We start from the raw sequence: 21,716 nt of genomic DNA, 5'->3' as shown, positions 1-21,716 counted from the left end.
GGGTGAAGGGGGGTGTTCCCCCCCATGAATGAGAAATTTATTAGGGGCGCTCAAATATATATATATATAAAAATAAAAGTATGAGGGTGCACCCACGGAGGTATGAGGGTGGAGCGCCCCTATTTCCCCGTTCAGAAAAAGCCCTGAGTAGCCCAATCTGTGAGTTGGCTGTCCTCGACTGAGAGCACCACGCTGATGTGCGGATATCCTCCCAAAACCAATTTATTGACCAGTTGAATGGCAATCAACAAAAAGTGCATATTCCGAGAGCATTCGCATCGGTTTGGCATGTAATGTGCATTACCCTTTCCTGAAAACAACATACAAAGCAGATGGACAAGGTAAAACGAGCAGCCTCAAGCAATGCAGTGCACTCACCTGTCTTCGTGCCCGAGCAGTTACAGGGGCAGTTTCAGTCTGCACGCCGGCGATGTCAATTGTTGGAACTGCTTGAGGCAATAGCATTCTCTTCAGTCCAACCATGCCCGCGACCTCCACATTTGTGGTGAAGCACAAGGGGTGGAAATGTGCCGAGCACAACAGTGACCACGAGCTTGCTTCAAAACCACGCATTGGATCCACAGAGCCCTAGCTTGATTTAGCCTTCTCCTTGTCGGCCACAGTTCCATCATTCTTCACAGAAGGGAACTTGTGCAAAGATATTCCTTCTGTCAAGTAGCCATTTTTGCAGCTGGCACCGTTCGGCCCTCCAGCAACACACTGCTTAACACTGCGCTTTGTTTTGGTACTAGCCGCCATTGATCTGAACAAGGTGGAATGAGGTGAACTCACCCCTTCTATGTCACGCATATCATTTGCATAACATTTGCATGTCACCAAAAAAACACTTTTTGGGAACGTTTTAACATGACTTTTAGGACAAAATATCACCCAGACAATATCCCATTTTATTCACAAGGCTTAGAATGGAAATGGTCAAATTCCTTTACTTTGTTTTCGTTTCATAAACACTTTAAAGTTCTCTCTTCTAATGCTCGTCCTGACTTATTCTCTGATATTCTCCTACTGCTGAATGACCTTTACAAGAGAGGCTGCTACATTTCATCCCTGTGGGTTCCAGCTCACATGTGGGTTGAGGGAAACAAGCTTGTTCACCACTGTGCCAAAGAAAGCCTAGAGAGCAATGAGGTTTCCTTGCTAGAAGTCAGGCCTGGTCGAACCGAATTAAGGAGTAGACTTATGGAAAAAGTGTTCCAGTCATGGCAGCTCCAGTGGGACAGAGAGGTAAAGGGGAGACATTTGTACGCAATTCAGCCGTCTATAAGTACCCACTGTACAGTATCTGGAGTTAGGTCTCAGCAGGTAGTGGTAACGCATCTCAGATTAGGGCATTGTGCCCTGAATTCTAATTTACACTTGATTCATAAACACCAAGATGGGATGTGTGACGTGTGCAGAGTACCTGAGACAGTTTCCCATGTCTTAATAGTGTGTGTAAAGTATAGACAGTTTAGGCGTGTACTTTTCAGTGATCTTTCCGATCTTGGTGTCACCACTGTTTCTATCCCCGTCCTGTTACAATTGAAGCACTATAAAGTTACCACCAGTCTCCTCAAGTTTTTAAAATCCTCTGGCCTCTATGCCAGAATATGAGGCCGATATACTGTAGTGAGCTTGATTATCCCGTAGGTGGCGGCAATACGCCTGTAGGCGTCCAGTCCGCCATTAAATCTCATAAGAAGAAGAAGAAGAAGACGTTTGAGTTCTAGCCGCGGAGCAGCAGCAGCCAAGAGCGGGTTCCAAGCAGGAGAGCCAGAGGCATCACTGCGGCACTCCCCGAGAAGGCTAAACCACCAGCGGTCGGAATTCGGTGCTCGTGTGCACCAAGCGCATAGCTGATTCTACCGACAACGCCGAAGAGGCAAGACCGGAATGTGGAGGCGAATGGACAAAGGGTTGACGAACCATCCACTGTAGGAAGCAATAGTGGGGAACATTCAAAGCGCATGACGCAGAGAGCAACACGCCAACCCTAGACCACGACCTCCAACGGAGCGGTGGCAACGCCAGATCGGAGAGAGGATAAACAGCCCCAGCCGAGCCACGGCCGGGCAGGAAGGGTGCTGGGACGATCCAGCACACTTACCGGCTGATAGACAACTAGCCATATTTAAACATTTTTTCACAAAGCGTCCTGACGCAAGGGCGTGGTCACGTGGGCCGTGACGCCACACAGCAACAATGACTCTTAAAGGAACCACCACTCCACTACACTTGGGTCATTACTAACAACGCCACAAAGTTTCGTCCAAATCAGTTGATTGGTTTTTGAATTATGCTGCTGACAGAATCTTTCAAAAAGGCCTGGTTCCGGTTTGTGATCCGGATCACCAGCAGAATTTAATAACTTGTTCCTTGGGTCATTATCAACAACTCCAGAAAGTTTCGTCCAAATCAGTTGATTAGTTTTTGAGTTATGCTGCTGACAGAATCTTTCAAAAAGTCCTGGTTCCGGTTCGTGATCCGGATCACCACCAGAATTTAATCACTTGTTCCTTGGGTCATTATCAACAACTCCAGAAAGTTTCGTCCACATCCGTTGATTATTTTTTGAGTTATGCTGCTGACAAACAAACAGACAGACAAACAGACAGACAGACAAACAAACAAACAAACAAACAAACAGACAAACCAATGTGACCGAAAACATTACCTCCTTGGCGGAGGTAAAAATGTATTACATGTATAGGCTAATGTTATGTACCTACCGTATTTACATGTTATGGCACTAATACAGTATTTAGCATTCGTGTAGTAGAGCAAGCTGACAGATGGTGTTATCTCTTCGGACATTTAACAAGTCAAGTCAATTCAAGTCAGCTTTTATTGTCAGTTTCTTCATATGCACATGTCATACACGTGAGATGTGAAAACCGCCACAGTACACACTACAAAACTGGTAACTACATCCTGTGATTCCCCCATCAACTCCAGATGGGATCCCCAGCAATCACTATTTGGTAGCCTACATTATGTGATTCTTTTGTTCAGGTTAATGCTGCCCATTCACAAGTGTTTTGTGGATTCATATTTACCACTCCACATGTATTCATTGTGACATTTGATACGTATGAACTCTTTTCATACACAGATAGGTGGATCTTCTCCATGACCAGCAACGTTTTTCCCTGCAACCCGCACCGTACTTTGGTCAGACCAGTAAACATTAGATTATCACTATCATATGTGTATCTTCATACATTTTCAAAATAAACCACTAAAATTACAAAGAGAGATAAGAAAAAAGCAGAGAATAGAATATGGTCACTGCCATTTTGGTAACAACAAGTGTATACAGCAGAGCTTGACATTGGCACCCCAAAAAAAGTTAATGTCAAGCCCTGGTATACAGTAATGGGGCACCTAAGTCACGCCCTCTACTTCCTGGTACAGGCAGGGGGAGTCAAAAAATAATTACTTGGCTTGAAAATGAGTGTTATTTTGACACCAATCCAAACCTTGGACCTCCACCAATGCACCACAAATCCAAAAATCACTCATTTTCAAGCCCAGTAATCATTTTTGGACTCCCTCTGCCCCATGAACCAGGAAGTAGAGGGCGTGACTTAGGTGCCCCATAGAGGCTATGGAAGGGGGGTGGGGTTAAATGAGAGCGTAGATGGCTTTTCAGCACTGAGTTTATACTGTGCGCTTCCAGATCAGCCCTCAGGCCCTAGCTCACCTACTTCCTATCGTTTCTGCAAAGTCACCATGAGGTAATAGAGCCTGGGGCAAAGTTCAAAGCTGATAACCGTATCTGAAGATTTAAGGCTGCTCTGTAGCAATGTGGGAAATTAAATGAATCATCAGTGCAAAATGCATGTCATACGGTACAGCTGTATCAGTCAAAGTGCACCTCGCAGTGTTTCAAATCAAAATACCTGAAAGTCAACATTGTTGCCCATGTATAGGTCTCTGAGACAAGCTGAGACAATGTGACCTGAAGTAATTAATCAGATATTCACATTAAAATGGGAATGTTGAAGTGACCCTCAGGCTTCATCCAAAAACCAAAAAAATCATTTTTTTAAAAGGGACTGTTGATGGCCAAACTCTTCACCAAAAGTTGTTTTTATTAGTTGACCATGGGATTTTCTGGCTGGTTTTTGTTTTTGTTTAATTTATTCAACTTAATTCATGGAGTGTGACAGCATACAGATAAAACAGCATACAGATTGTTCAAAATGGCAAAGCCCAATAATATACCACAAACGTCTTACCACAACTTTTATGGTCCTCAACTAGACCACTCTCCAGTCATCTTGAATACATTTGGCTAAGAAGTAAAATATACGGTGTATTACAGGAAAATACTGTAGTGTTTCATGCCAAAAGCATTGCCATATGCGCAGGCTATGCCTACAATTAAATAACGGTACTTTGTATGAATATGTTTTTACTCCAGTGAAACCATTACAGTAGGCCTAATAGCCTACTGTGTAGAACAACAGCAGTTGGGATATCTCAGAACAACTTTGGATTTGTTCATAAGGCAAGGATGGCAGAAAACCTGGCTGCTGATTAAAATTCCAAACATCCTGATATTAGGCTATTTGATGTGGTCCAACAGTGCAGGGTTATCTACTTTATTTAGTTGGCTTCATGCCATTTCAAAAGTGTCTTATAAAAACGTTGAACAAATCCCACACAACTGAACTTACGTAGTGGGCCAACTAGTTATCTTATCACAGAAAGGTGGGATGGTTAGGCCTATATGGCAATAATAACATTTGTTTACCCCTCCCCCAGTTTAGTTTAGTTCCATGGTGACAGCATTTGTGGAGCAAAGGGTAGGTGTGGGCGGGGTATTTTAGCGCTGCTATCACCCCAACAATTTGACAGTTGAGTCCCGACTCAAACATTTGTATCCACTGAAGGTTTCCATTCGAAAGGGGCTGTAATGAGACTGTTAATTCATATCGCTTTCGTTGCAGCAGCGACATATTTTGTGTCGTCTTCAGCGCATGACGGTAAGTGAACTGTTGTTGACCTGTTCAAAAGTTGTGTTACAAAACAATCCGGATTCTGCACGCTTCCAACCGTCTCGTTTGCAGACTACGACAATGTCGTTTGGTGTAAAGCAAAAACACGATTCTAGTTGTGCACCTGATTTGCAGCTAGAAAAATGTAAAAATGAATGAAAAATGAATATTAGTGTACTTAATAACGATTAGGATGAGTACACGTGTACTCATCCTAATCATTTATTACCAACATGGGTATCACATTTGATGCGCGAGCAACTAGAACAAGTTAATTATTTCTGGAAACAAGATGCGTCAACCAAGTGGCAAGGTTTCTACTTCCTGAAGCTGTCATTCACATCGTTTGTTACAATACACCTCTCAGGACTGCGGAATATAGGCTAGTCTTTGCAATACGAGTGGAAGGATTGCATGTCAATAAGCAGAAGTGGTGTGGATATGTGCGTAACCGAAGCACTAATGGAATGCCAGAAACCCTTTACGCGGCGATAGGCGCACAGTAGCCTATAAAGAATTAAATGAAGTGTCAAGATTGCAGAATAAACATATAACTCCAGACAGACAGGAGTACAGAATGGCGTCACCCCAACTGTGGAGTCAAACGTCAGTTTGAAACTCTGCAGATGGCCACTGTCAGAGGTGTGACCGGAATGGAATGTGTGGGTGGGCAGTTCACTTGGGGGGTGCAGAAAACAATACCTGAAAAAAATCGGTGGAAATATTATTAATAATAATCAGGGCTTTTTCTAGAACATTTTGGAATGAGGAACCACTCTGAGTCACTTGGTAGTCTGAGTGGGAGGGAGGAGTGGGAGTTCTCTCCCAGAAAATGTTGTGTTTTTTAGATAAAGATGCAATTCCCTGCATTCTAATCAATTTTAGGGTGGAGAATGGCAATTCCTATCCTATCCGTCCCTACCCTCAGACACATCCATGGCCACTGTAATTGCAACTCTACAGCAAGATTATTTATTCACATTCCAGTGTTGATAGGCCTATTCACTCAGTATTGAGTAGAATTGAATCAAATATTATACACCGAATAGGGAGTAACATTTGCACTATTTTTAAGTTAGACGAAATGTTATCTGAAATGGAGCTAATTTCAACTCTTAAAACACTTTTTTACTGTAGAAAGCACACGAACCCTACTGTATCTAAAGGCAGGAGAACTTGAATGTTGCACTTTGATTTTATCGGAGTGTGGTAGTTTTTTAGCTCTGCCGCTAAACTCCACTTATTCTTGTGTTACCGGTCCGGTTCCAGGCCCACTGGTCCACACCAAGCTGGGATCCCTGAGAGGGGAGTACCTGCGGGTGAGGGGGAAGCCTACAGTGGTCCACTCGTACCTGGGAGTGCCCTTTGCCAAACCACCTGTGGGGGCCCTCAGGCTGGCCGCACCCCAACCTGCAGAGGCATGGGAGGGCGTCAGGGACGCCACCAAGCAGCCACTAATGTAAGTCAATGACTTTATCTGAATCAAGAAGGAACCACAGTCTCAGCAATGTGTGTACACTATAGACAGATCATTGGAGTTTATGGAAATTTTGTTTGAAATGTGTGGGGTATATTCAGGGCGTGGACGTGTTGAAAAAGTTTAAATCAAAATGACAGAATTATTTGTAGACTCAGTTAACTTGCTGGGATTCATGCCAAGTGAGACACAACTCTGAAGGGGACAGTAGTAGAATATAACAAAGATTCAGGGTGGATAAAATAACTGACATTTCTACAGCACTGAATGTTAATATTTGACTGACTCTGCAGTGTTCTCAGTCTTGATATTAACTAAACCACAACAGTCCACGAAATCTTGACCTCTGTGAAGAATTTTCATCAGGACCAGTGCTTGAGGTGGGGGGTGGCGGGAGAGATTCTGGGTAGTTCCCCTTCCTCATAATTGTCATCATCAGCGTTCCGGTAGAACTTATCTTGTGCGCCGTAGCCTATTGTTCAAAACAAGTTTTTCAAGATGAGTGCAGGCATTAAGCCTACAAAAACGTGACTTGTAGCCTACTGATTTGGTACTGATGAGACTGTCTGAAAATCAGTGTTCCTGCACTTATTTTTGAATGTATTTTCGAACGATTAGCGTTCCTGCACCTCTTTTTTCCATTTCAAGCACTGATCAGGACATCATTCAATTTCATGAAGAAGAAAACATGCATGCATGCATTCCAAAACCTACAGTTTTATTATACTACGTAGGCCTATTACTGTAGTCATGCTGCATTTTAGAGTTAGCGCAGTATTTTGAAAACAAAACACTGAAAATGCTCTAAATTGCAAAGTACTGCATTGTGCACTAATTTGCAGACAAACCCCTGCAATCCTGCAAAACAAAACTCTATTTTTCAGGGCCAGATGGAACACCATTGGGTATGACTGTGATAATATATACTGTGTATATTGTGGCGTAAAAAAAAAAACATGGGAAATTTATTCAGATTAACACAAAAACTTACTTAATGTCCCATACTGAGCTGTCGTTTTGGGTAGGGTGCGCACATCCAAAGTCACTTGTTGCAGGTGCTAAACAAAAGTGTCAGACAGTTGAAGAAGATAGGTCTGCACACTGCGGAACAAGCTCCAAAAAATAAAGTTTATTAAATTAAAATTTAGCATCTTATTAGCTGCCCCAGGGCCCCATGGAATCATCAACCGTCCCTGACTGTTGCATCCTAAAAAAAAATTTTCTTTCAGGTGTCTGCAAGATCGACAGCCAACTTTCGTCTTTGCGGAAAAGCTTAACCTAACTCTTGAGGTTCCTGAGGTATCAGAGGACTGTTTATATCTGAACGTATACACTCCCGTCAAACCAGCTGAGGGTGCGAAATTACCTGTGAGTTTGCTGATATCTTTTTCATATTCTTGGCATTGCCATCAAACCAAAAGTGATCACACTACTAAACTGTTGGTCTCTGGTTGTGGTTTAGTCATGGTATGAGTGTCTGAGGTTTGTCTGCTCTATGATTCAGGTGCTGATGTGGATCCACGAGGAGAATCATTTTCCATAGGCTCTGCCTCATTCATTTTTTTAAAAATTAAATCCTAAAACTTTTGGATCTCTGTTTGTTGTTGTTATAGTATGGATTATCGGCGGTTTCTCTGCTTCTTTCTCTCAGGTGATGGTGTGGATCCACGGAGGAGCGTTTATTATGGGCTCCGCCTCATTTTATGACGGCTCGGTTTTGGCAGCCTATCAGAACGTGGTTGTGGTGCTTGTTCAATATAGACTGGGAATGCTGGGCTTTTTCAGGTGAGCTGGCGCGGTTAAAAGTAGACTATATAGGGGGCGCTGTGGCATAGTACACTATTGCAATTGTTCATATACACATGTGCATATACACATCTGCATGTGTACATGTGCCTGTGGGGACCCAGATCTGGCTTGGGTCATTTCCCAGCCGCACCTTCACAAAATATAATTTAATTGTATTGCAAATGTAATTTATAAGATTGCTTTTAAAAAAGTGTAATATTTCATGTGAAACTGCATAACATTAAGACACGGCTCCTGTTATCAATTACAAGGATGGCAAAGACCAAGTTGTAATGTTTAGAGATCCTGTGTACTGTCGTATGGTAGTAAAGTTTTTTCAGTGGCTATTACAGCGTTCCACTGGTGGAACAGTGGGCATGAGGCTACAATGACATTGGGGGTCGGATAAGATGGTTTCATTGCCCGTAAACCCATGTCCTAAACCCACATTTAAAAATGATTTATGAACTAAACATCGAAACTGCTCGAATACCATTGGGAAAAGAGTTTCTCAAATGCAGTGTACACACAACAATAATTTACATTTCATTTTTTTTCATTTACATTTCATTTTACTTAGCTGACGCTTTCATTTTATTCAAAGCGACTTACAGTGATTATTTGTCAGGGTATTGTTTACAGTCCCTGGAGCAATGTGGGGTTAGGTGCCTTGCTCAAGGGCACTTCAGCCATGGATGGAGATGTAGGGAGAGGTCAGGGGGGATTCAAACCTGCAACCCCCGGATGGAAAGACCAACTCTCTAACCACTAGGCCACGGCTTATGTATGTCTTTATTCTTTTCCCATCTTGTGTTCACCAGCACTGGGGATGAGAACGCCCCTGGCAACTGGGGTCTGCTGGACCAGGTGGCAGCACTGCAGTGGGTCCAGGAGAACATCCAGAGCTTTGGGGGAGATCCCTCGTCTGTCACCATATTTGGGGAGTCCGCAGGGGGAGTGAGCGTCTCACTACAGGTGGGACCTTTTTTTTGTAGACATTCTCCCTGGTCCTCTGGAGGGGTTTGAGCCAGGGCTGGACTGGCCATCTGACATAGCGGGCATTTCCCGGTGGGCCCTGCACCCTCGTGGGCCCCTATTTTCAGAAATGTTTTAAAAACATTAAGTGTTACCAAAAAATGTTTACATTTTTACATTCCTGAAAATAGAGGTCCACAAGGTTGCAGGGCCCACCAGTCAGTCAGTTCTGCGTCGCTAATTAATATTATTATAATTATCATTATGGGGCCCCCTCGAAAACTAGATGGAACATCTTAAGGGGCTATCCCTTAATAAAGAATTGATATTGAATTGAAATTATTGGGCGGAGGGGTGTCTTTAAGGGCGTATTCACACCTACCACGTTTGGTCCGGACCAAAAGACCAAACGGACCAGATTTTCGTTGGTTCGGACCTTTTGGGATGGTCTGAATACAAACCAGCGAATCCTGGTCCGGACCAAACAAGCGGACCGAGACCGAGCTGAAAGGTCCGGATCAAACGAACCCTGGTGCGCACCTTTTGGAGGTGTGGAGGTTTGGAGGTTTTGTGTTTTTGTACCTCGGGAGCTTCCGTCGTTTTTCGAGATTCATGGGAAACAGAGTGTAAACAAAGCGACTCCTCAACTTGTCATGTCCATGTCTTTGGTGTACATTCGACAGAGTGGTTTGTTTGCAACAATATTAATACATTAATAGCCTAAACTATCGCAATCGTGGACGAAGGCTTCATTATTGTAGGCTACGGTCATTCACATTTTCAATAAGGATGGCTTGGAGCACAGGAAAGGAAAAAGAGAAATGGGCTACTCTGTTAGGCCTACCTATCACGGTATTTTTTAATGTCGATTGGGCAAATCGAAAAGCATCTACTGAAGAAATGGAAGAAAACACTGAAGCCTAGTCCACACAGGATTCTGACCTCAGGGCTCGTGGCTTTGTTGTCGATTTTGGTCCACTTACTGAAATGTACACAGTCTGAAAGCGAACCGCACCAAATTTTTAAAATTAGGTTGGGACCAAACAAAGTGAATTATCGGACTTTCCTGGTCTGAATACGCCCTAAGACAAAAAATTCCATGGCCCAATTTCTCCCCCAGTCCAGCCCTGGTTTGAGCTAGGTAGGCCTAGTGCAATGACCTTGTCAGCTTGCCCATCTGCTTCTATTAGGGTTTTCACACCTGGTCCTCTTTAAGTGAACCAAACTCAGTCCTTTTTAAGTGGACCAAAAAGCGAACCAACAACAAAAGGACTCAGTTCTGTTTTTGTTCGTATTGTGAGTGTATTAAATAAAGAACTCGCTGATCGCTGATTTATGGTGTGTCACTCTTCTTTTTTATCACTGTCGGTCCTCTAGAGCCCTCCTTAAGTGATTATAGCTTGTCACAAGTGTAACTTGTCAAAACTCATAAGCGAACCGAACTGAGACCACGTCAACCAAGGTCTCAGTAGCCGACGGTTCGCTTCCGAGGAGTCTGGGTACGCTTTTGGAGCATTCACATATGCGTCAAAAAGGCTGAGTCACTACTCTGAGTTCTCTTAGGCGGCTGAAAGAATATAACTTAATTGTATTGCAAATGTAATTTATAAGGTTTCTTTACAAAACATGTCATATTTCATGTGAAGCTGCATAACATTTAAATTATATCGGGGGCTGGATAAGATGGCCTCAAGGGCCTTAAATGCCCCTCGAGACATAAGTTTACCACCCCTGGGCTAGGTCTTGCTATTTGCTTGCATAGATTAAGGAATAAGCCACGAGAGGCTGTGAGTTGTGCTCGTTATACAACGGGTAATGGGAGTGGGGCACGACGAAGTGGAGTGCCATAAACGTCCCCTTACCGTTGTAAATCGAGCACAACCCACAGCTTCAAGTGGCTTATTGCCTATCTAACACTGTTACACATAATTGCTGACCAAATTTCTTAAAAAACGCTTTATTAACAATTTATTTTCCTCGCATCGTTCAGTTGACAAGTGGTTACCCCGGCAACCACTACTGGGCATGCGTGCGTTCGTTGCGCTGCCAGACACACACTTCGCTACAAAAGTGAGGGACGATAGCCCTAAACACCGCAGCAATTAAACGTTTTGCAATCACACTGACTCCCCAACCACAGATGGTGCAAAGATGTGCTGTTCTTGCAGACCCCCTACCCCAACTGCAACATATTCTCCTTACCAAATTAGACAGGCCGTGTCTAACTTAGACGCGCATAGAATTTTCAGAATCTTCGAGACCGCACAGTGTTAGATTGCAAACAAATGTGGAATTGAATCCAATAAACTGTTAATTACTTATTTATTTTCAAAAAATGCTTTCAATGATCTCCTTAATATAAACAGCCTCAACTCTATTACACTATACCAGTGTTTCTCAACCAGGGTGCTGGGTGGCTGATAAATAAATTATGCAATATAATACATATTTGTCTAAATTAATTTTTTCAAGTATTGCAGTGGAGTCTTTCATCTGCCATTTAGGCTACGCACAATAAAGTAAATTTAGGTCGCCCCAGTAAGCTGCAACTTCGAACATAGGTTGTGTGACGTCTCCAAATGTGTTACTTTTCTAAGCTTTTGTGGTATCCGATGCGATGCCATGTTACAGCTTGTTGGTTTGGGGGGCCTTGAAAATTTTCAGGAATGGAAAGGGTGCCTCGCCTAAAAAAAGGTTGAGAAACACGACTATACCACAATCCTTAACTTGGTCATCATTTCTCATCGTCTGATCTAGGTTCTCTCCCCACTGAGTGCTGGCCTCTTCCATCGTGCCATTGCAGAGAGTGGCACAGCAGCCATGGATCTCCTCACTGCCATTCCACCAATGGCCTCAGCAATGGTTGTCATCTTTTGCCATTTACAGTATCTCTACACTATATCTGGTAATATTTTACTTGACGCCGGTGTCATGAGCATGTCATTAAAGTGTCATAATAGTGTCATGGCACAGTTATGCATGTGTCATAAAGATTATGTCCATGTCATAAACATTTTATAACTGTTGTTGGCCTTAAGTGACATTCGGTTATGGCAAAGACAAGGTTGTTATGACACTGTAATGACATGTTTATGACACCGGCGTCAAGTAAAGTGTTACCCTATATCTATGCACTATATACATAATTCCTTATGATAGATTCCTGAGGTTTCCTATTTTCAATGCTCTCTTTAGATTGTGGCCAACGTATCAAACTGTGTCGGCTCCAAGCCCCATCAGATAGTTGACTGTGTGATGCAGATGACAACTGAAGACATTATGAATGTTGCCATGGTGAGTAGTTGTAGGTATAGGCTCTATGTTACTCTACAGGGTATGTTATGTTTTCCTAATTAATTCTTGGGGCTAGGTTAAGTTTGTCCTGCAAAATTTCCTGCAAAGTATTTTATTTTTAATTTCTTGTTATGTATTTTTAACTTTCTGATGTATGGTTGTACTTGTTCCTATTATTTTAGAATACTCCCTGGATTTATGGACCAACAGTAGACGGACATTTTTTACCAAAGAATATTGAGGAGCTGCTTGCATCTGGGCAATTCAAGGATATCCCGTTAATTAATGGAATGAATGATGATGAAAGTGGATGGTTACTACCTGGAGTGAGTAAGAGCATGCACTGTTTGAGAATTAGTTCTCAAATATACGTGTACTTTCCGTTGGGAACCACAAAAGCCTTGTCATGTCACGTCAGACACTTTGGATTCAATACAATTGAAGCAGGGCAAGTAGCATCTGGTGGCATAGACATAAACGGTAGGGCACTGGGTTACTATTAGGCTGGCAACCCGGGTTTCGATTCTGGCCCAGGTCATTTGCCGATCCTTCCCCATCTCTCTTTCCCCACTCATTTCCTGTCTGTCCTCCACTGTCATGTCAGAAATAAAGGCAAAAAGCTATATTTATAAAAATAAATAAAGACATAAACTTACACACCACTGTTTTCTATGGAAACGAGGAGTCGTTCTTCCTGCTTCACTTCCAAAACAAGAACTTATCAGACGTCATGGTGAAAAGTCTAATTAGTAACGTGCTTCTTAACAGTTTGTTCGGTCTATTGGGTTAGAACTAAGAACATCTTTGGTTAGTTGTTGTGTTTAATCAATGTGTGGATTTATGTGAATCGTATGGCTGTCTACATTTTATTTGCAGGCTTGGGCTCCGTCTGGTTGGACAGAGGGCATGGATCGTGACACTGTCAAAAAACTTGCAAGTCATCTTTTCCCAAATGTAGGTACATGTTCAATAAGTTGAGCATAATTTGTTTTCTCATTTTTTTGTCTTAGAATTTAGCCAAGTCGTTTTCTTTATTATGCAGTGTTGCAAATTGCCAAGCATCATAAAACATCAGCAAAACATAATACAAAGAATATCTCTCATTCTCCTGGTCATTTGTGAATGATTATAGGCAGAAGACTGGCTACTTGACTTGGTCATGGATGAATATTTGGGAAGTGGTGAAGACAGAGTCAAAAACAGAGATGGATTCAGAGAGCTCAATGCGGATCTGGTATTCACCATCCCAGCTATCAAGGTGTCTAATGCTCACAGAGGTAAGAGACCAGACTGGGATGGTGGCAGCATGGCCGTAACTACCATTGAGGACACAGAGGTCATGTCCTCTGTATTTTTTTCAGTAATGTAAAATGTATCTATTGAACAATGATATATTCAGTCTATATACACCAACCCCATTTATCCTTGAGGCAGTGATTAATGAAAACAAACTTAGGAGTTTGACTGAGGTGTTTGAAGCATTCTAAATGTACAGTATTGCAGTACAGCACACAATATTTGACCTCGGTATTTGAATCTCGGTATTTTAATTTGATATCTGGTTACGGCCCTGGTTGGCAGTGATGTGTAGTTACACTATGGCTTCTGTATAATGCACGCCCGGATGGCAGTTTTATTCAAGTAGCATGTTTTGTAATATTCTGAAATCTTTCAAATATTCTGTGCAACTCATGGGCTCAGAGAGAAAGGGCTTGGTATAAAAATGAAAACAGGAAAACCATAGGTGAAAAGTTAACCTAATTCCACTGTCATGTCCAGGACTCTGTGTTTGTTTGTATGTTAGTGTTGCCTCCGGTTTCTCCCCTCATGTTCTGTGTGTTGCTGTTTAACTCTCTGTCACCTCTTGTTTTGGTTCTCCATGTGCTTTTGTTTACATTTTGTCCCATCATGTCACCTGTCAATGTGCCCCTGTGTTTGCCTGCCATGTGTTCAGCCCCGCCCCTCGTTTGCCTCACCTGTCCCTCGTTCCTGTTCCTAGTTTACTGTGTTTTTTTGTGTCTAGCTTGTTTTCCGTTCCCCTTGTCTTGATTCTGGTTATTGCCCTCTTGTTTTGATGTCCTGTAGATGTTCCCTGTTTCTTGTTTTTTCCTGTCTCATGTTTCATCCTGGCCCTTTTATCTTAGTTATTTCTCCTATGTACCCTGTGCTCTCTGGTTCTATTAGTTTGCCTCGTTATCTTCCCATCATTACCCACACATGCTTTCCTGTTAACCCTGTGTCTTCTGGTAGCCTCCTTGTTCCCTTGCCATTGTCTCCACCTGTCTTGTTATCTGCTTATTGTCCTAGATTGCCTGTCTCATTTGCCCCTGTCTCATTGTCATCCCCGATTGGTTCTTTGTTGTCTGCCTACCTGTGATCCATTGTGTTTGTCCTATCGTGTGTTCCCTGGTAATTGTCTGTTCTGTATTTAAGTTCTGTGTTTCTGTTGTTCTGCGTGGTGTCATTTTGATTCGTCTTGTCGCGGTGAAACCTCTGCCATTCATTGTAAGTGTTAGCCTGTCTTCTGTCAGTTAAGTGTCTTAGTTTTCTGTATTAGTTGAGTTCATGTTTTTCCCCCTCGTGGGTTTTTGTTTTGTGGCTCTTCTGAGCATTTGATTTTGTTTTGTAGTATCCTTAGTAAATAAACCGTCAACCTCTTCTTGGACCCCTTGTCTCGAGTGCTGCATTTGGGCTCTACCCTAGTTAAAACCTGACAGAATGACACCACCAAAAATGAGCCCAGCAGCCTACCTAGCCGAGTTGGCCGACTCCGCTCCAGTTCCAGTTTCCCTCCGGGTGGGCTTTGCCAGTACCCAGCCTATCAACCAGCCCAAGTCTTCTACCCAGCCGGATCCAGCGGTCGTTCGTCAGGACCTGGAAGACTTTTATTTGCTGTTTCGAAGATTATCCCCAGTGATGCACTCTTCAGATAATATCCGGAGAAGGCTGGTGGCAGTACGAGTCTTCAGGAATGTTCTGCTGGAGAAACCCTGGCTTCACCGTTTCGCTGGGTTGTCAGACATGCTTGAAGAGACCAAGGAATTGGAAGCCACCCTTCTACTCCAGGAGGCACTGGGGAAGCCTGACTCTGAAATGACTGTTATGCCGACTGAACCCAGACCCCAGACCGACATTACTCTGCCCGGGACCCCAGACGCGGACGGCGTCATCCGAGCTGAGACCCCTGACACGGACGCCGTCATCCCGGCTGAGACCCCCGACGCGGACGCCGTCATCCCGGCTGAGACCCCCGACGCGGACGGCGTCATCCGAGCTGAGACCCCTGACGCGGACGCAGTCATCCCAGCTGAGACGCCCGACGCGGACGCAGTCATCCCAGCTGAGACCCCCGACGCGGACGCAGTCATCCCAGCTGAGACCCCCGACGCGGACGCAGTCATCCCAGCTGAGACCCCCGACGCGGCCGAGACCCCCGGCATGGCCGAGACCCCCGAAGCGGCCATCATCCCAGCCGAGACCCCCGACGCGGCCGAGACCCCCGACGCGGCCGAGACCCCCGGCATGGCCGAGACCCCCGAAGCGGCCGAGACCCCCGAAGCGGCCGAGACTCCCTGCGCGGCCATCATCCCGGCCGAGACCCCCGACGCGGCCGAGAACCCTGACATGGCCGAGAACCCCGGCATGGCCGGGACCCCCGAAGCGGCCGAGACTTCCGACCCGGCCGAGACCTCCGACATGGCCGAGACCCCCGATGCGGCCATCATCCCGCCCGAGACCTCCGACATGGCCGAGACCCCCGACACGGCCGTACCTCACGACGCGGCCATCATCCCGGCCGAGACCCCCGACGCGGCCGAGACCCCCGACACGGCCGAGACCCCCGACGCGGCCGAGACCCCCGACGCGGCCGAGACCCCCGGCACGGCCGAGACCCCCGAAGCGGCCGAGACCCCCGATTCGGCCATCATCCCGACTGAGACCCCCGACGAGGCCGAGACCCCCGACGCGGCCGAGAACCCCGGCGCAGTCATCCTGGTCGAGACCCCCGACATGGCCGAGACCCCCGACGCAGTCATCCCGGCCGAGACCCCCGACGCGGTTGAGACCCCTGAAGTGGATGCCGCCGCTCCTTCTGCCTGCTCCGAGTCCGGCAAGCCTGCCGGTCATCCAGTGCCGCCTGTAACCTGTCATCTTGCAGATGATAAATCTGGTCCGCTTTCTGTTGGCGCTGCCTCTGTTCGTGTTTCCCCAGCTCCTGTCGGGGCCTCCTCCTCTGTCCCTGTCGGGGCCTCCTCCCCAGCTCCTGTCGGCGCCTCCTCCTCTGTTCCTGTCGGCGCCTCCTCCTCTGTTCCTGTCGGCGCCTCCTCCTCTGTTCCTGTCGGCGCCTCCTCCTCTGTTCCTGTCGGTGCCTCCGCTCCTATAGGCGCCCCCCCTGCTCCTGCTGGCACCTTCTCTGCTCCAGTTGGCGCCAACCCTGCACCTGCACCTGCACCTGTACCTGACCCCGCCTCGCCTGTTCCCGCCTCCCAGTGTCTTCGTGCTTCTGCTCCTGCCTTCCAGTCATCATCTGGGTCCCCAGTGTTCCAGCCTGCACCGCCCCCAGTGTTCCAGCCTGCACCGCCCCCAGTGACCCAGTCTAATCCCTCTACTCACCCAAACCCCATGTCTTCGAAAACCCTTCTTGTTCCTGTACCAGTCACCATCCCAGTGACTCTCCCACTCACCGTCCCAGTGTCTGTCCCCATCTGTGTCCAGGTTCCCACTCCTGTGTCTGTCCCTGTTCGTGTTCCAGCATGTTCAGGCCGTTTCCGCTCACCAGTTTTTGTCAATGTCACTGTGACTGTGCCCATCCCCGTCGTCATTTCTGTGCCCGTTCCTGTCACCATCCCCATCACTGTGCCCGTCAAAGTTTCGGTGTTCGTTCCTGTGACTGTTCCCCAATCCCCAATGTCCACCCCTGGACCGCTGTCTGACTCCGCCTGTCTCTCTGCCCATGTCCAGTCCACCAGGCCATCTGAGTCTGCCCGTTCCCCTGCTTCTACCCTCTCTGCTGTTGCACCCCCCGAATCCGCCCGCCCTCCTGGCTTTGCTCATTGCCCCCAGTCTGTCTGTCTTGCCTCGCCTGTGCCCTGCCCTGTGCCTGCCCCATGCCCTCAACTGCGTACCCCGACCTGTTTGACCCCTGCTGTTGCCCGGCATGCTCCCCCTGAACTTTCTGCACTTCCGTTGGGCCGTCTGGGAGCCGTCCCTTGAGGGGGGGGTAATGTCATGTCCAGGACTCTGTGTTTGTTTTGTATGTTAGTGTTGCCTCCGGTTTCTCCCCTCATGTTCTGCGTGTTGCTGTTTAACTCTCTGTCACCTCTTGTTTTGGTTCTCCATGTGCTTTTGTTTACATTTTGTCCCATCATGTCACCTGTCAATGTGCCCCTGTGTTTGCCTGCCATGTGTTCAGCCCCGCCCCTCGTTTGCCTCACCTGTCCCTCGTTCCTGTTCCTAGTTTACTGTGTTTTTTTGTGTCTAGCTTGTTTTCCGTTCCCCTTGTCTTGATTCTGGTTATTGACCTCTTGTTTTGATGTCCTGTAGATGTTCCCTGTTTCTTGTTTTTTCCTGTCTCATGTTTCATCCTGGCCCTTTTATCTTAGTTATTTCTCCTATGTACCCTGTGCTCTCTGGTTCTATTAGTTTGCCTCGTTATCTTCCCATCATTACCCACACATGCTTTCCTGTTAACCCTGTGTCTTCTGGTAGCCTCCTTGTTCCCTTGCCATTGTCTCCACCTGTCTTGTTATCTGCTTATTGTCCTAGATTGCCTGTCTCATTTGCCCCTGTCTCATTGTCATCCCCGATTGGTTCTTTGTTGTCTGCCTACCTGTGATCCATTGTGTTTGTCCTATCGTGTGTTCCCTGGTAATTGTCTGTTCTGTATTTAAGTTCTGTGTTTCTGTTGTTCTGCGTGGTGTCATTTTGATTCGTCTTGTCGCGGTGAAATCTCTGCCATTCATTGTAAGTGTTAGCCTGTCTTCTGTCAGTTAAGTGTCTTAGTTTTCTGTATTAGTTGAGTTCATGTTTTTCCCCCTCGTGGGTTTTTGTTTTGTGGCTCTTCTGAGCATTTGATTTTGTTTTGTAGTATCCTTAGTAAATAAACCGTCAACCTCTTCTTGGACCCCTTGTCTCGAGTGCTGCATTTGGGCTCTACCCTAGTTAAAACCCGACATCCACAAATTGTTTAGTAACAGTAATCGCTTGTACATTTATTTGCTTTTCCTGTGAATTTGAAATTAATATAAAAATAATAATAGACAAAATTTGTGGAATATGGAAGGGTGAGGGACGGGTGTCCCGAAAGGATTCTTAGGTCCAAAAGAGGGTCGTCCCGAAACAAGTTTGGGAATCGTACAGTACTGTCCTAACACACACTCGAGAGTATGTCTGTTCCCCTCTACCTACAGATGCCGGTGCACCAGTTTACATGTATGAGCTGCAGCATCCTCCAAGCATGCTGGCAGTCCACCGTCCCAGCTTTGTCGGGGTGGACCACGGAGATGACATTGTGTACGTCTTCGGAGGCCCCTTCATGAAGAGCCATGTCAAGATGCACGGTCAGAAAAAGGGCTTCCCAGCCAACCCCCACCACCCCACCCCACCCCCCCCGTCAGCTTCCTGTACATAGGCTTTAATTGTGTGTGTGTGTGTGTGTGTGTGTGTGTGTGTGTGTGTGTGTGTGTGTGTGTGTGTGTGTGTGTGTGTGTATTGTCAGTATTCTTATTGCACATTGTGTGTGTGTGCGTGTGTGTGTGTGTGTGTGCGTGTGTGTGTGTGTGTGTGCGTGTGTGTGTGTGTGTGTGTGTGTGTGTGTGTGTGTGTGTGTGTGTGTGTATTATGTCAGTATTCTTATTGTACGAGAAACCCGGAAGACCCTCTCGTTTCTACACAAGCCACCTTGCTAGCTTGCAAAAACGGCTTGAAACAAAGCAACCAAAACGTTTTTTAAAACAGGACCAACGCGTAACACATTCAATAACAATGGGGAACACAGCAATATTAATGAAATGACGTTGAGAGGACATCTTTAAGGAAGATAACATTGTAGCCTACAATGTTGTCATTCCTCCAAATGCATCCGTAACTTGGAAATCACAATTGTACAATTAATTGGGTATGTCTTCACATGCAGTAGCCTATCTATGTAAAGTACATGTTGATTTAGGCTATTGTTATGTCCTTCACTCCAGAAATCAAAATGTCTCTAAACTTACATTCAGCTCTGTCTTTGTCTCATTCAAGGCCCCTTCACAGAAGAGGAAAAGGAACTGGCGAAAACAGTAATGTCATACTGGGGCAACTTTGCGCACACAGGGTAATATTGTAGCCTACGATAGATATGTTAAAGGGACACTGTGTGAGATTTTTAGTTGTTTATTTCCAGAATTCATGCTGCTCATTCACTAATGTTACCTTTTTCATGAATACTTACCACCACCATCAAATTCTAAGTATTCATTATTACTGGAAAAATTGCACTTTTCATACATGAAAAGAGGGATCTTCTCCATGGTCCGCCATTTTGAATTTCCTAAAATAGCCATTTTTAGCTGCAAAAATGACTCTACTTGGACCATACTAGAAAATATTTGTTTATTACTTAGTAAACTTTCATGTAAAGATCAAATTTTGCTATAGGCAGCCCAGTTTCAATGAGCAGCATAGTTGCAGTACCTTTTTTGGCCATTTCCTGCACAGTGTCCCTTTAAGCTTGTACATGTTATTTGTAAAGCAACTTTTGGAAAAACTTTTTAGTTTTACATAGTTGTGTGTGTGTGTGCGTGTGCGTGTGCGTGTATGCATGCGTGTGTGTGTGTGTTTCCCAGATCTCCAAACGGACCTGGCCTGACCCACTGGCCGATGTACGGTGCTGGGGAAGAGTATTTGGGGATTGGACTGAAGCAGGCGGTCAGGAGCCATCTCAGAGCTGGCCGCTTCACTTTCCTCACACAGACACTCCCCAGCAAGATCCAGGAGAGGCAGAAGCAACAAAAAAACGAGCTGTAGATGTCAGAGTCTCAACTCCGAGAACCATTAGTCAATGGCAACTTTGGAAGCATAAGAATATAGGCCTAAGTAAAACGGGTCTTGGCAGTTCATTTCATGATATTCAATTGGGGTTGCTGATTCACAACATGCACCAGCGATTCATAATTTATTCCAAGATATACTATATAATTTCTGATTTGTTATCATTAACCCGTTATTACACTGCGTTATAAATTTGCTGTTACCAGAATGACAATGATCAAGTCGTAGTGCATTACTAAAGCCCATCTGTCATTGTAGAGTAGTAGGCTACTATGGTAATTAACCTTTCAATGACTATTACAGTGTACCACTGGTGGTAGACTATGGCGTGCATTTTGGAGTTAATAGCCACATGTGGAAATATGAAATGACAAAATTTGAGTTTTGATTATTGGTGGTTTGACATTTCTTCGGTATATTTAATGATGTGCATCATAAAACCAACCATGAGTGACACATAGGCTAGGCAAAGTGTTTTGAGATAGGCCTTCTCTAGTGATTCTCAAAGTGTGGTCTGGGGAGGGGATTTCTTCTTTTCCTATCAAGCCAGCAGTATAGGCCGAGGATGTAATTGTAACATTAGCCTATTACAAAGCTAAACATAAATGAAATCATATTTTCATCACAACAAGACAGGTAGGCTAGTCTATGAAATGTGAATAAAAAAGTGTGATCTGCAGTGAAATTGGCAAATTAGCATTCAAGTTTTGTCAGAGGAAGCGCTCAACTTCTTGGAAAAAATGAATGTCTTTGGGTGCGCAATAAAAGGTATCAACTGACGCACCACGCACTGATGAAGGCTTGATAGCCGAAACGAGTTTGCTTCTGGACATGGTGGTAACATAAATAAATAATGAGACTTAGTTTGTGAGTGCGGATTTTTCTTCTTTCAGTGTCAAATTAGCACCCATCAACTGTCAATTTCATTGATTATCAGTGGTCAATTTCGTTAGACAGTTGGTCACTGAATTTGTATTGTTTTTTTGTTTGTTTTTTCCCGGGGGGTCTGGAAAGAAACACTGGCCTACTTGGATGTTTTCCCCTAGCCTACTGTTCATGTTATCCCATTGTAGGCCTATTGAAAACAATGGCAAATGCCTTACAGAAATGATGTGCAAATCCTGAATCAAATCTGGGAGGCTTGT

General features: G+C 45.1%; 1 protein-coding gene across 1 annotated transcript; it reads left to right on the top strand.

Annotated features, from left to right (window-relative positions):
• The first annotated feature begins 4,824 nt into the window (after window positions 1-4,824).
• On the top strand, window positions 4,825-20,599 carry LOC134448914 (cocaine esterase-like). The gene is made up of 13 exons (XM_063198621.1): window positions 4,825-4,991; window positions 6,273-6,462; window positions 7,710-7,848; window positions 8,132-8,265; window positions 9,090-9,243; window positions 12,001-12,105; window positions 12,439-12,537; window positions 12,720-12,863; window positions 13,414-13,491; window positions 13,670-13,814; window positions 18,948-19,097; window positions 19,783-19,855; window positions 20,367-20,599. Exons 1-13 carry the CDS (start codon window positions 4,922-4,924, stop codon window positions 20,545-20,547), a joined length of 1,662 nt encoding a protein of 553 aa, XP_063054691.1. The 5' UTR covers window positions 4,825-4,921; the 3' UTR covers window positions 20,548-20,599.
• Window positions 20,600-21,716: the final 1,117 nt, after the last annotated feature.

This window comes from Engraulis encrasicolus, chromosome 5 (genome assembly GCF_034702125.1).
Source record: "Engraulis encrasicolus isolate BLACKSEA-1 chromosome 5, IST_EnEncr_1.0, whole genome shotgun sequence".
Taxonomy (NCBI): domain Eukaryota; kingdom Metazoa; phylum Chordata; class Actinopteri; order Clupeiformes; family Engraulidae; genus Engraulis; species Engraulis encrasicolus.
The sequence above is the reverse complement of the archived record's forward strand: the minus strand, read 5'-3'. Positions and strand labels throughout refer to the sequence as shown.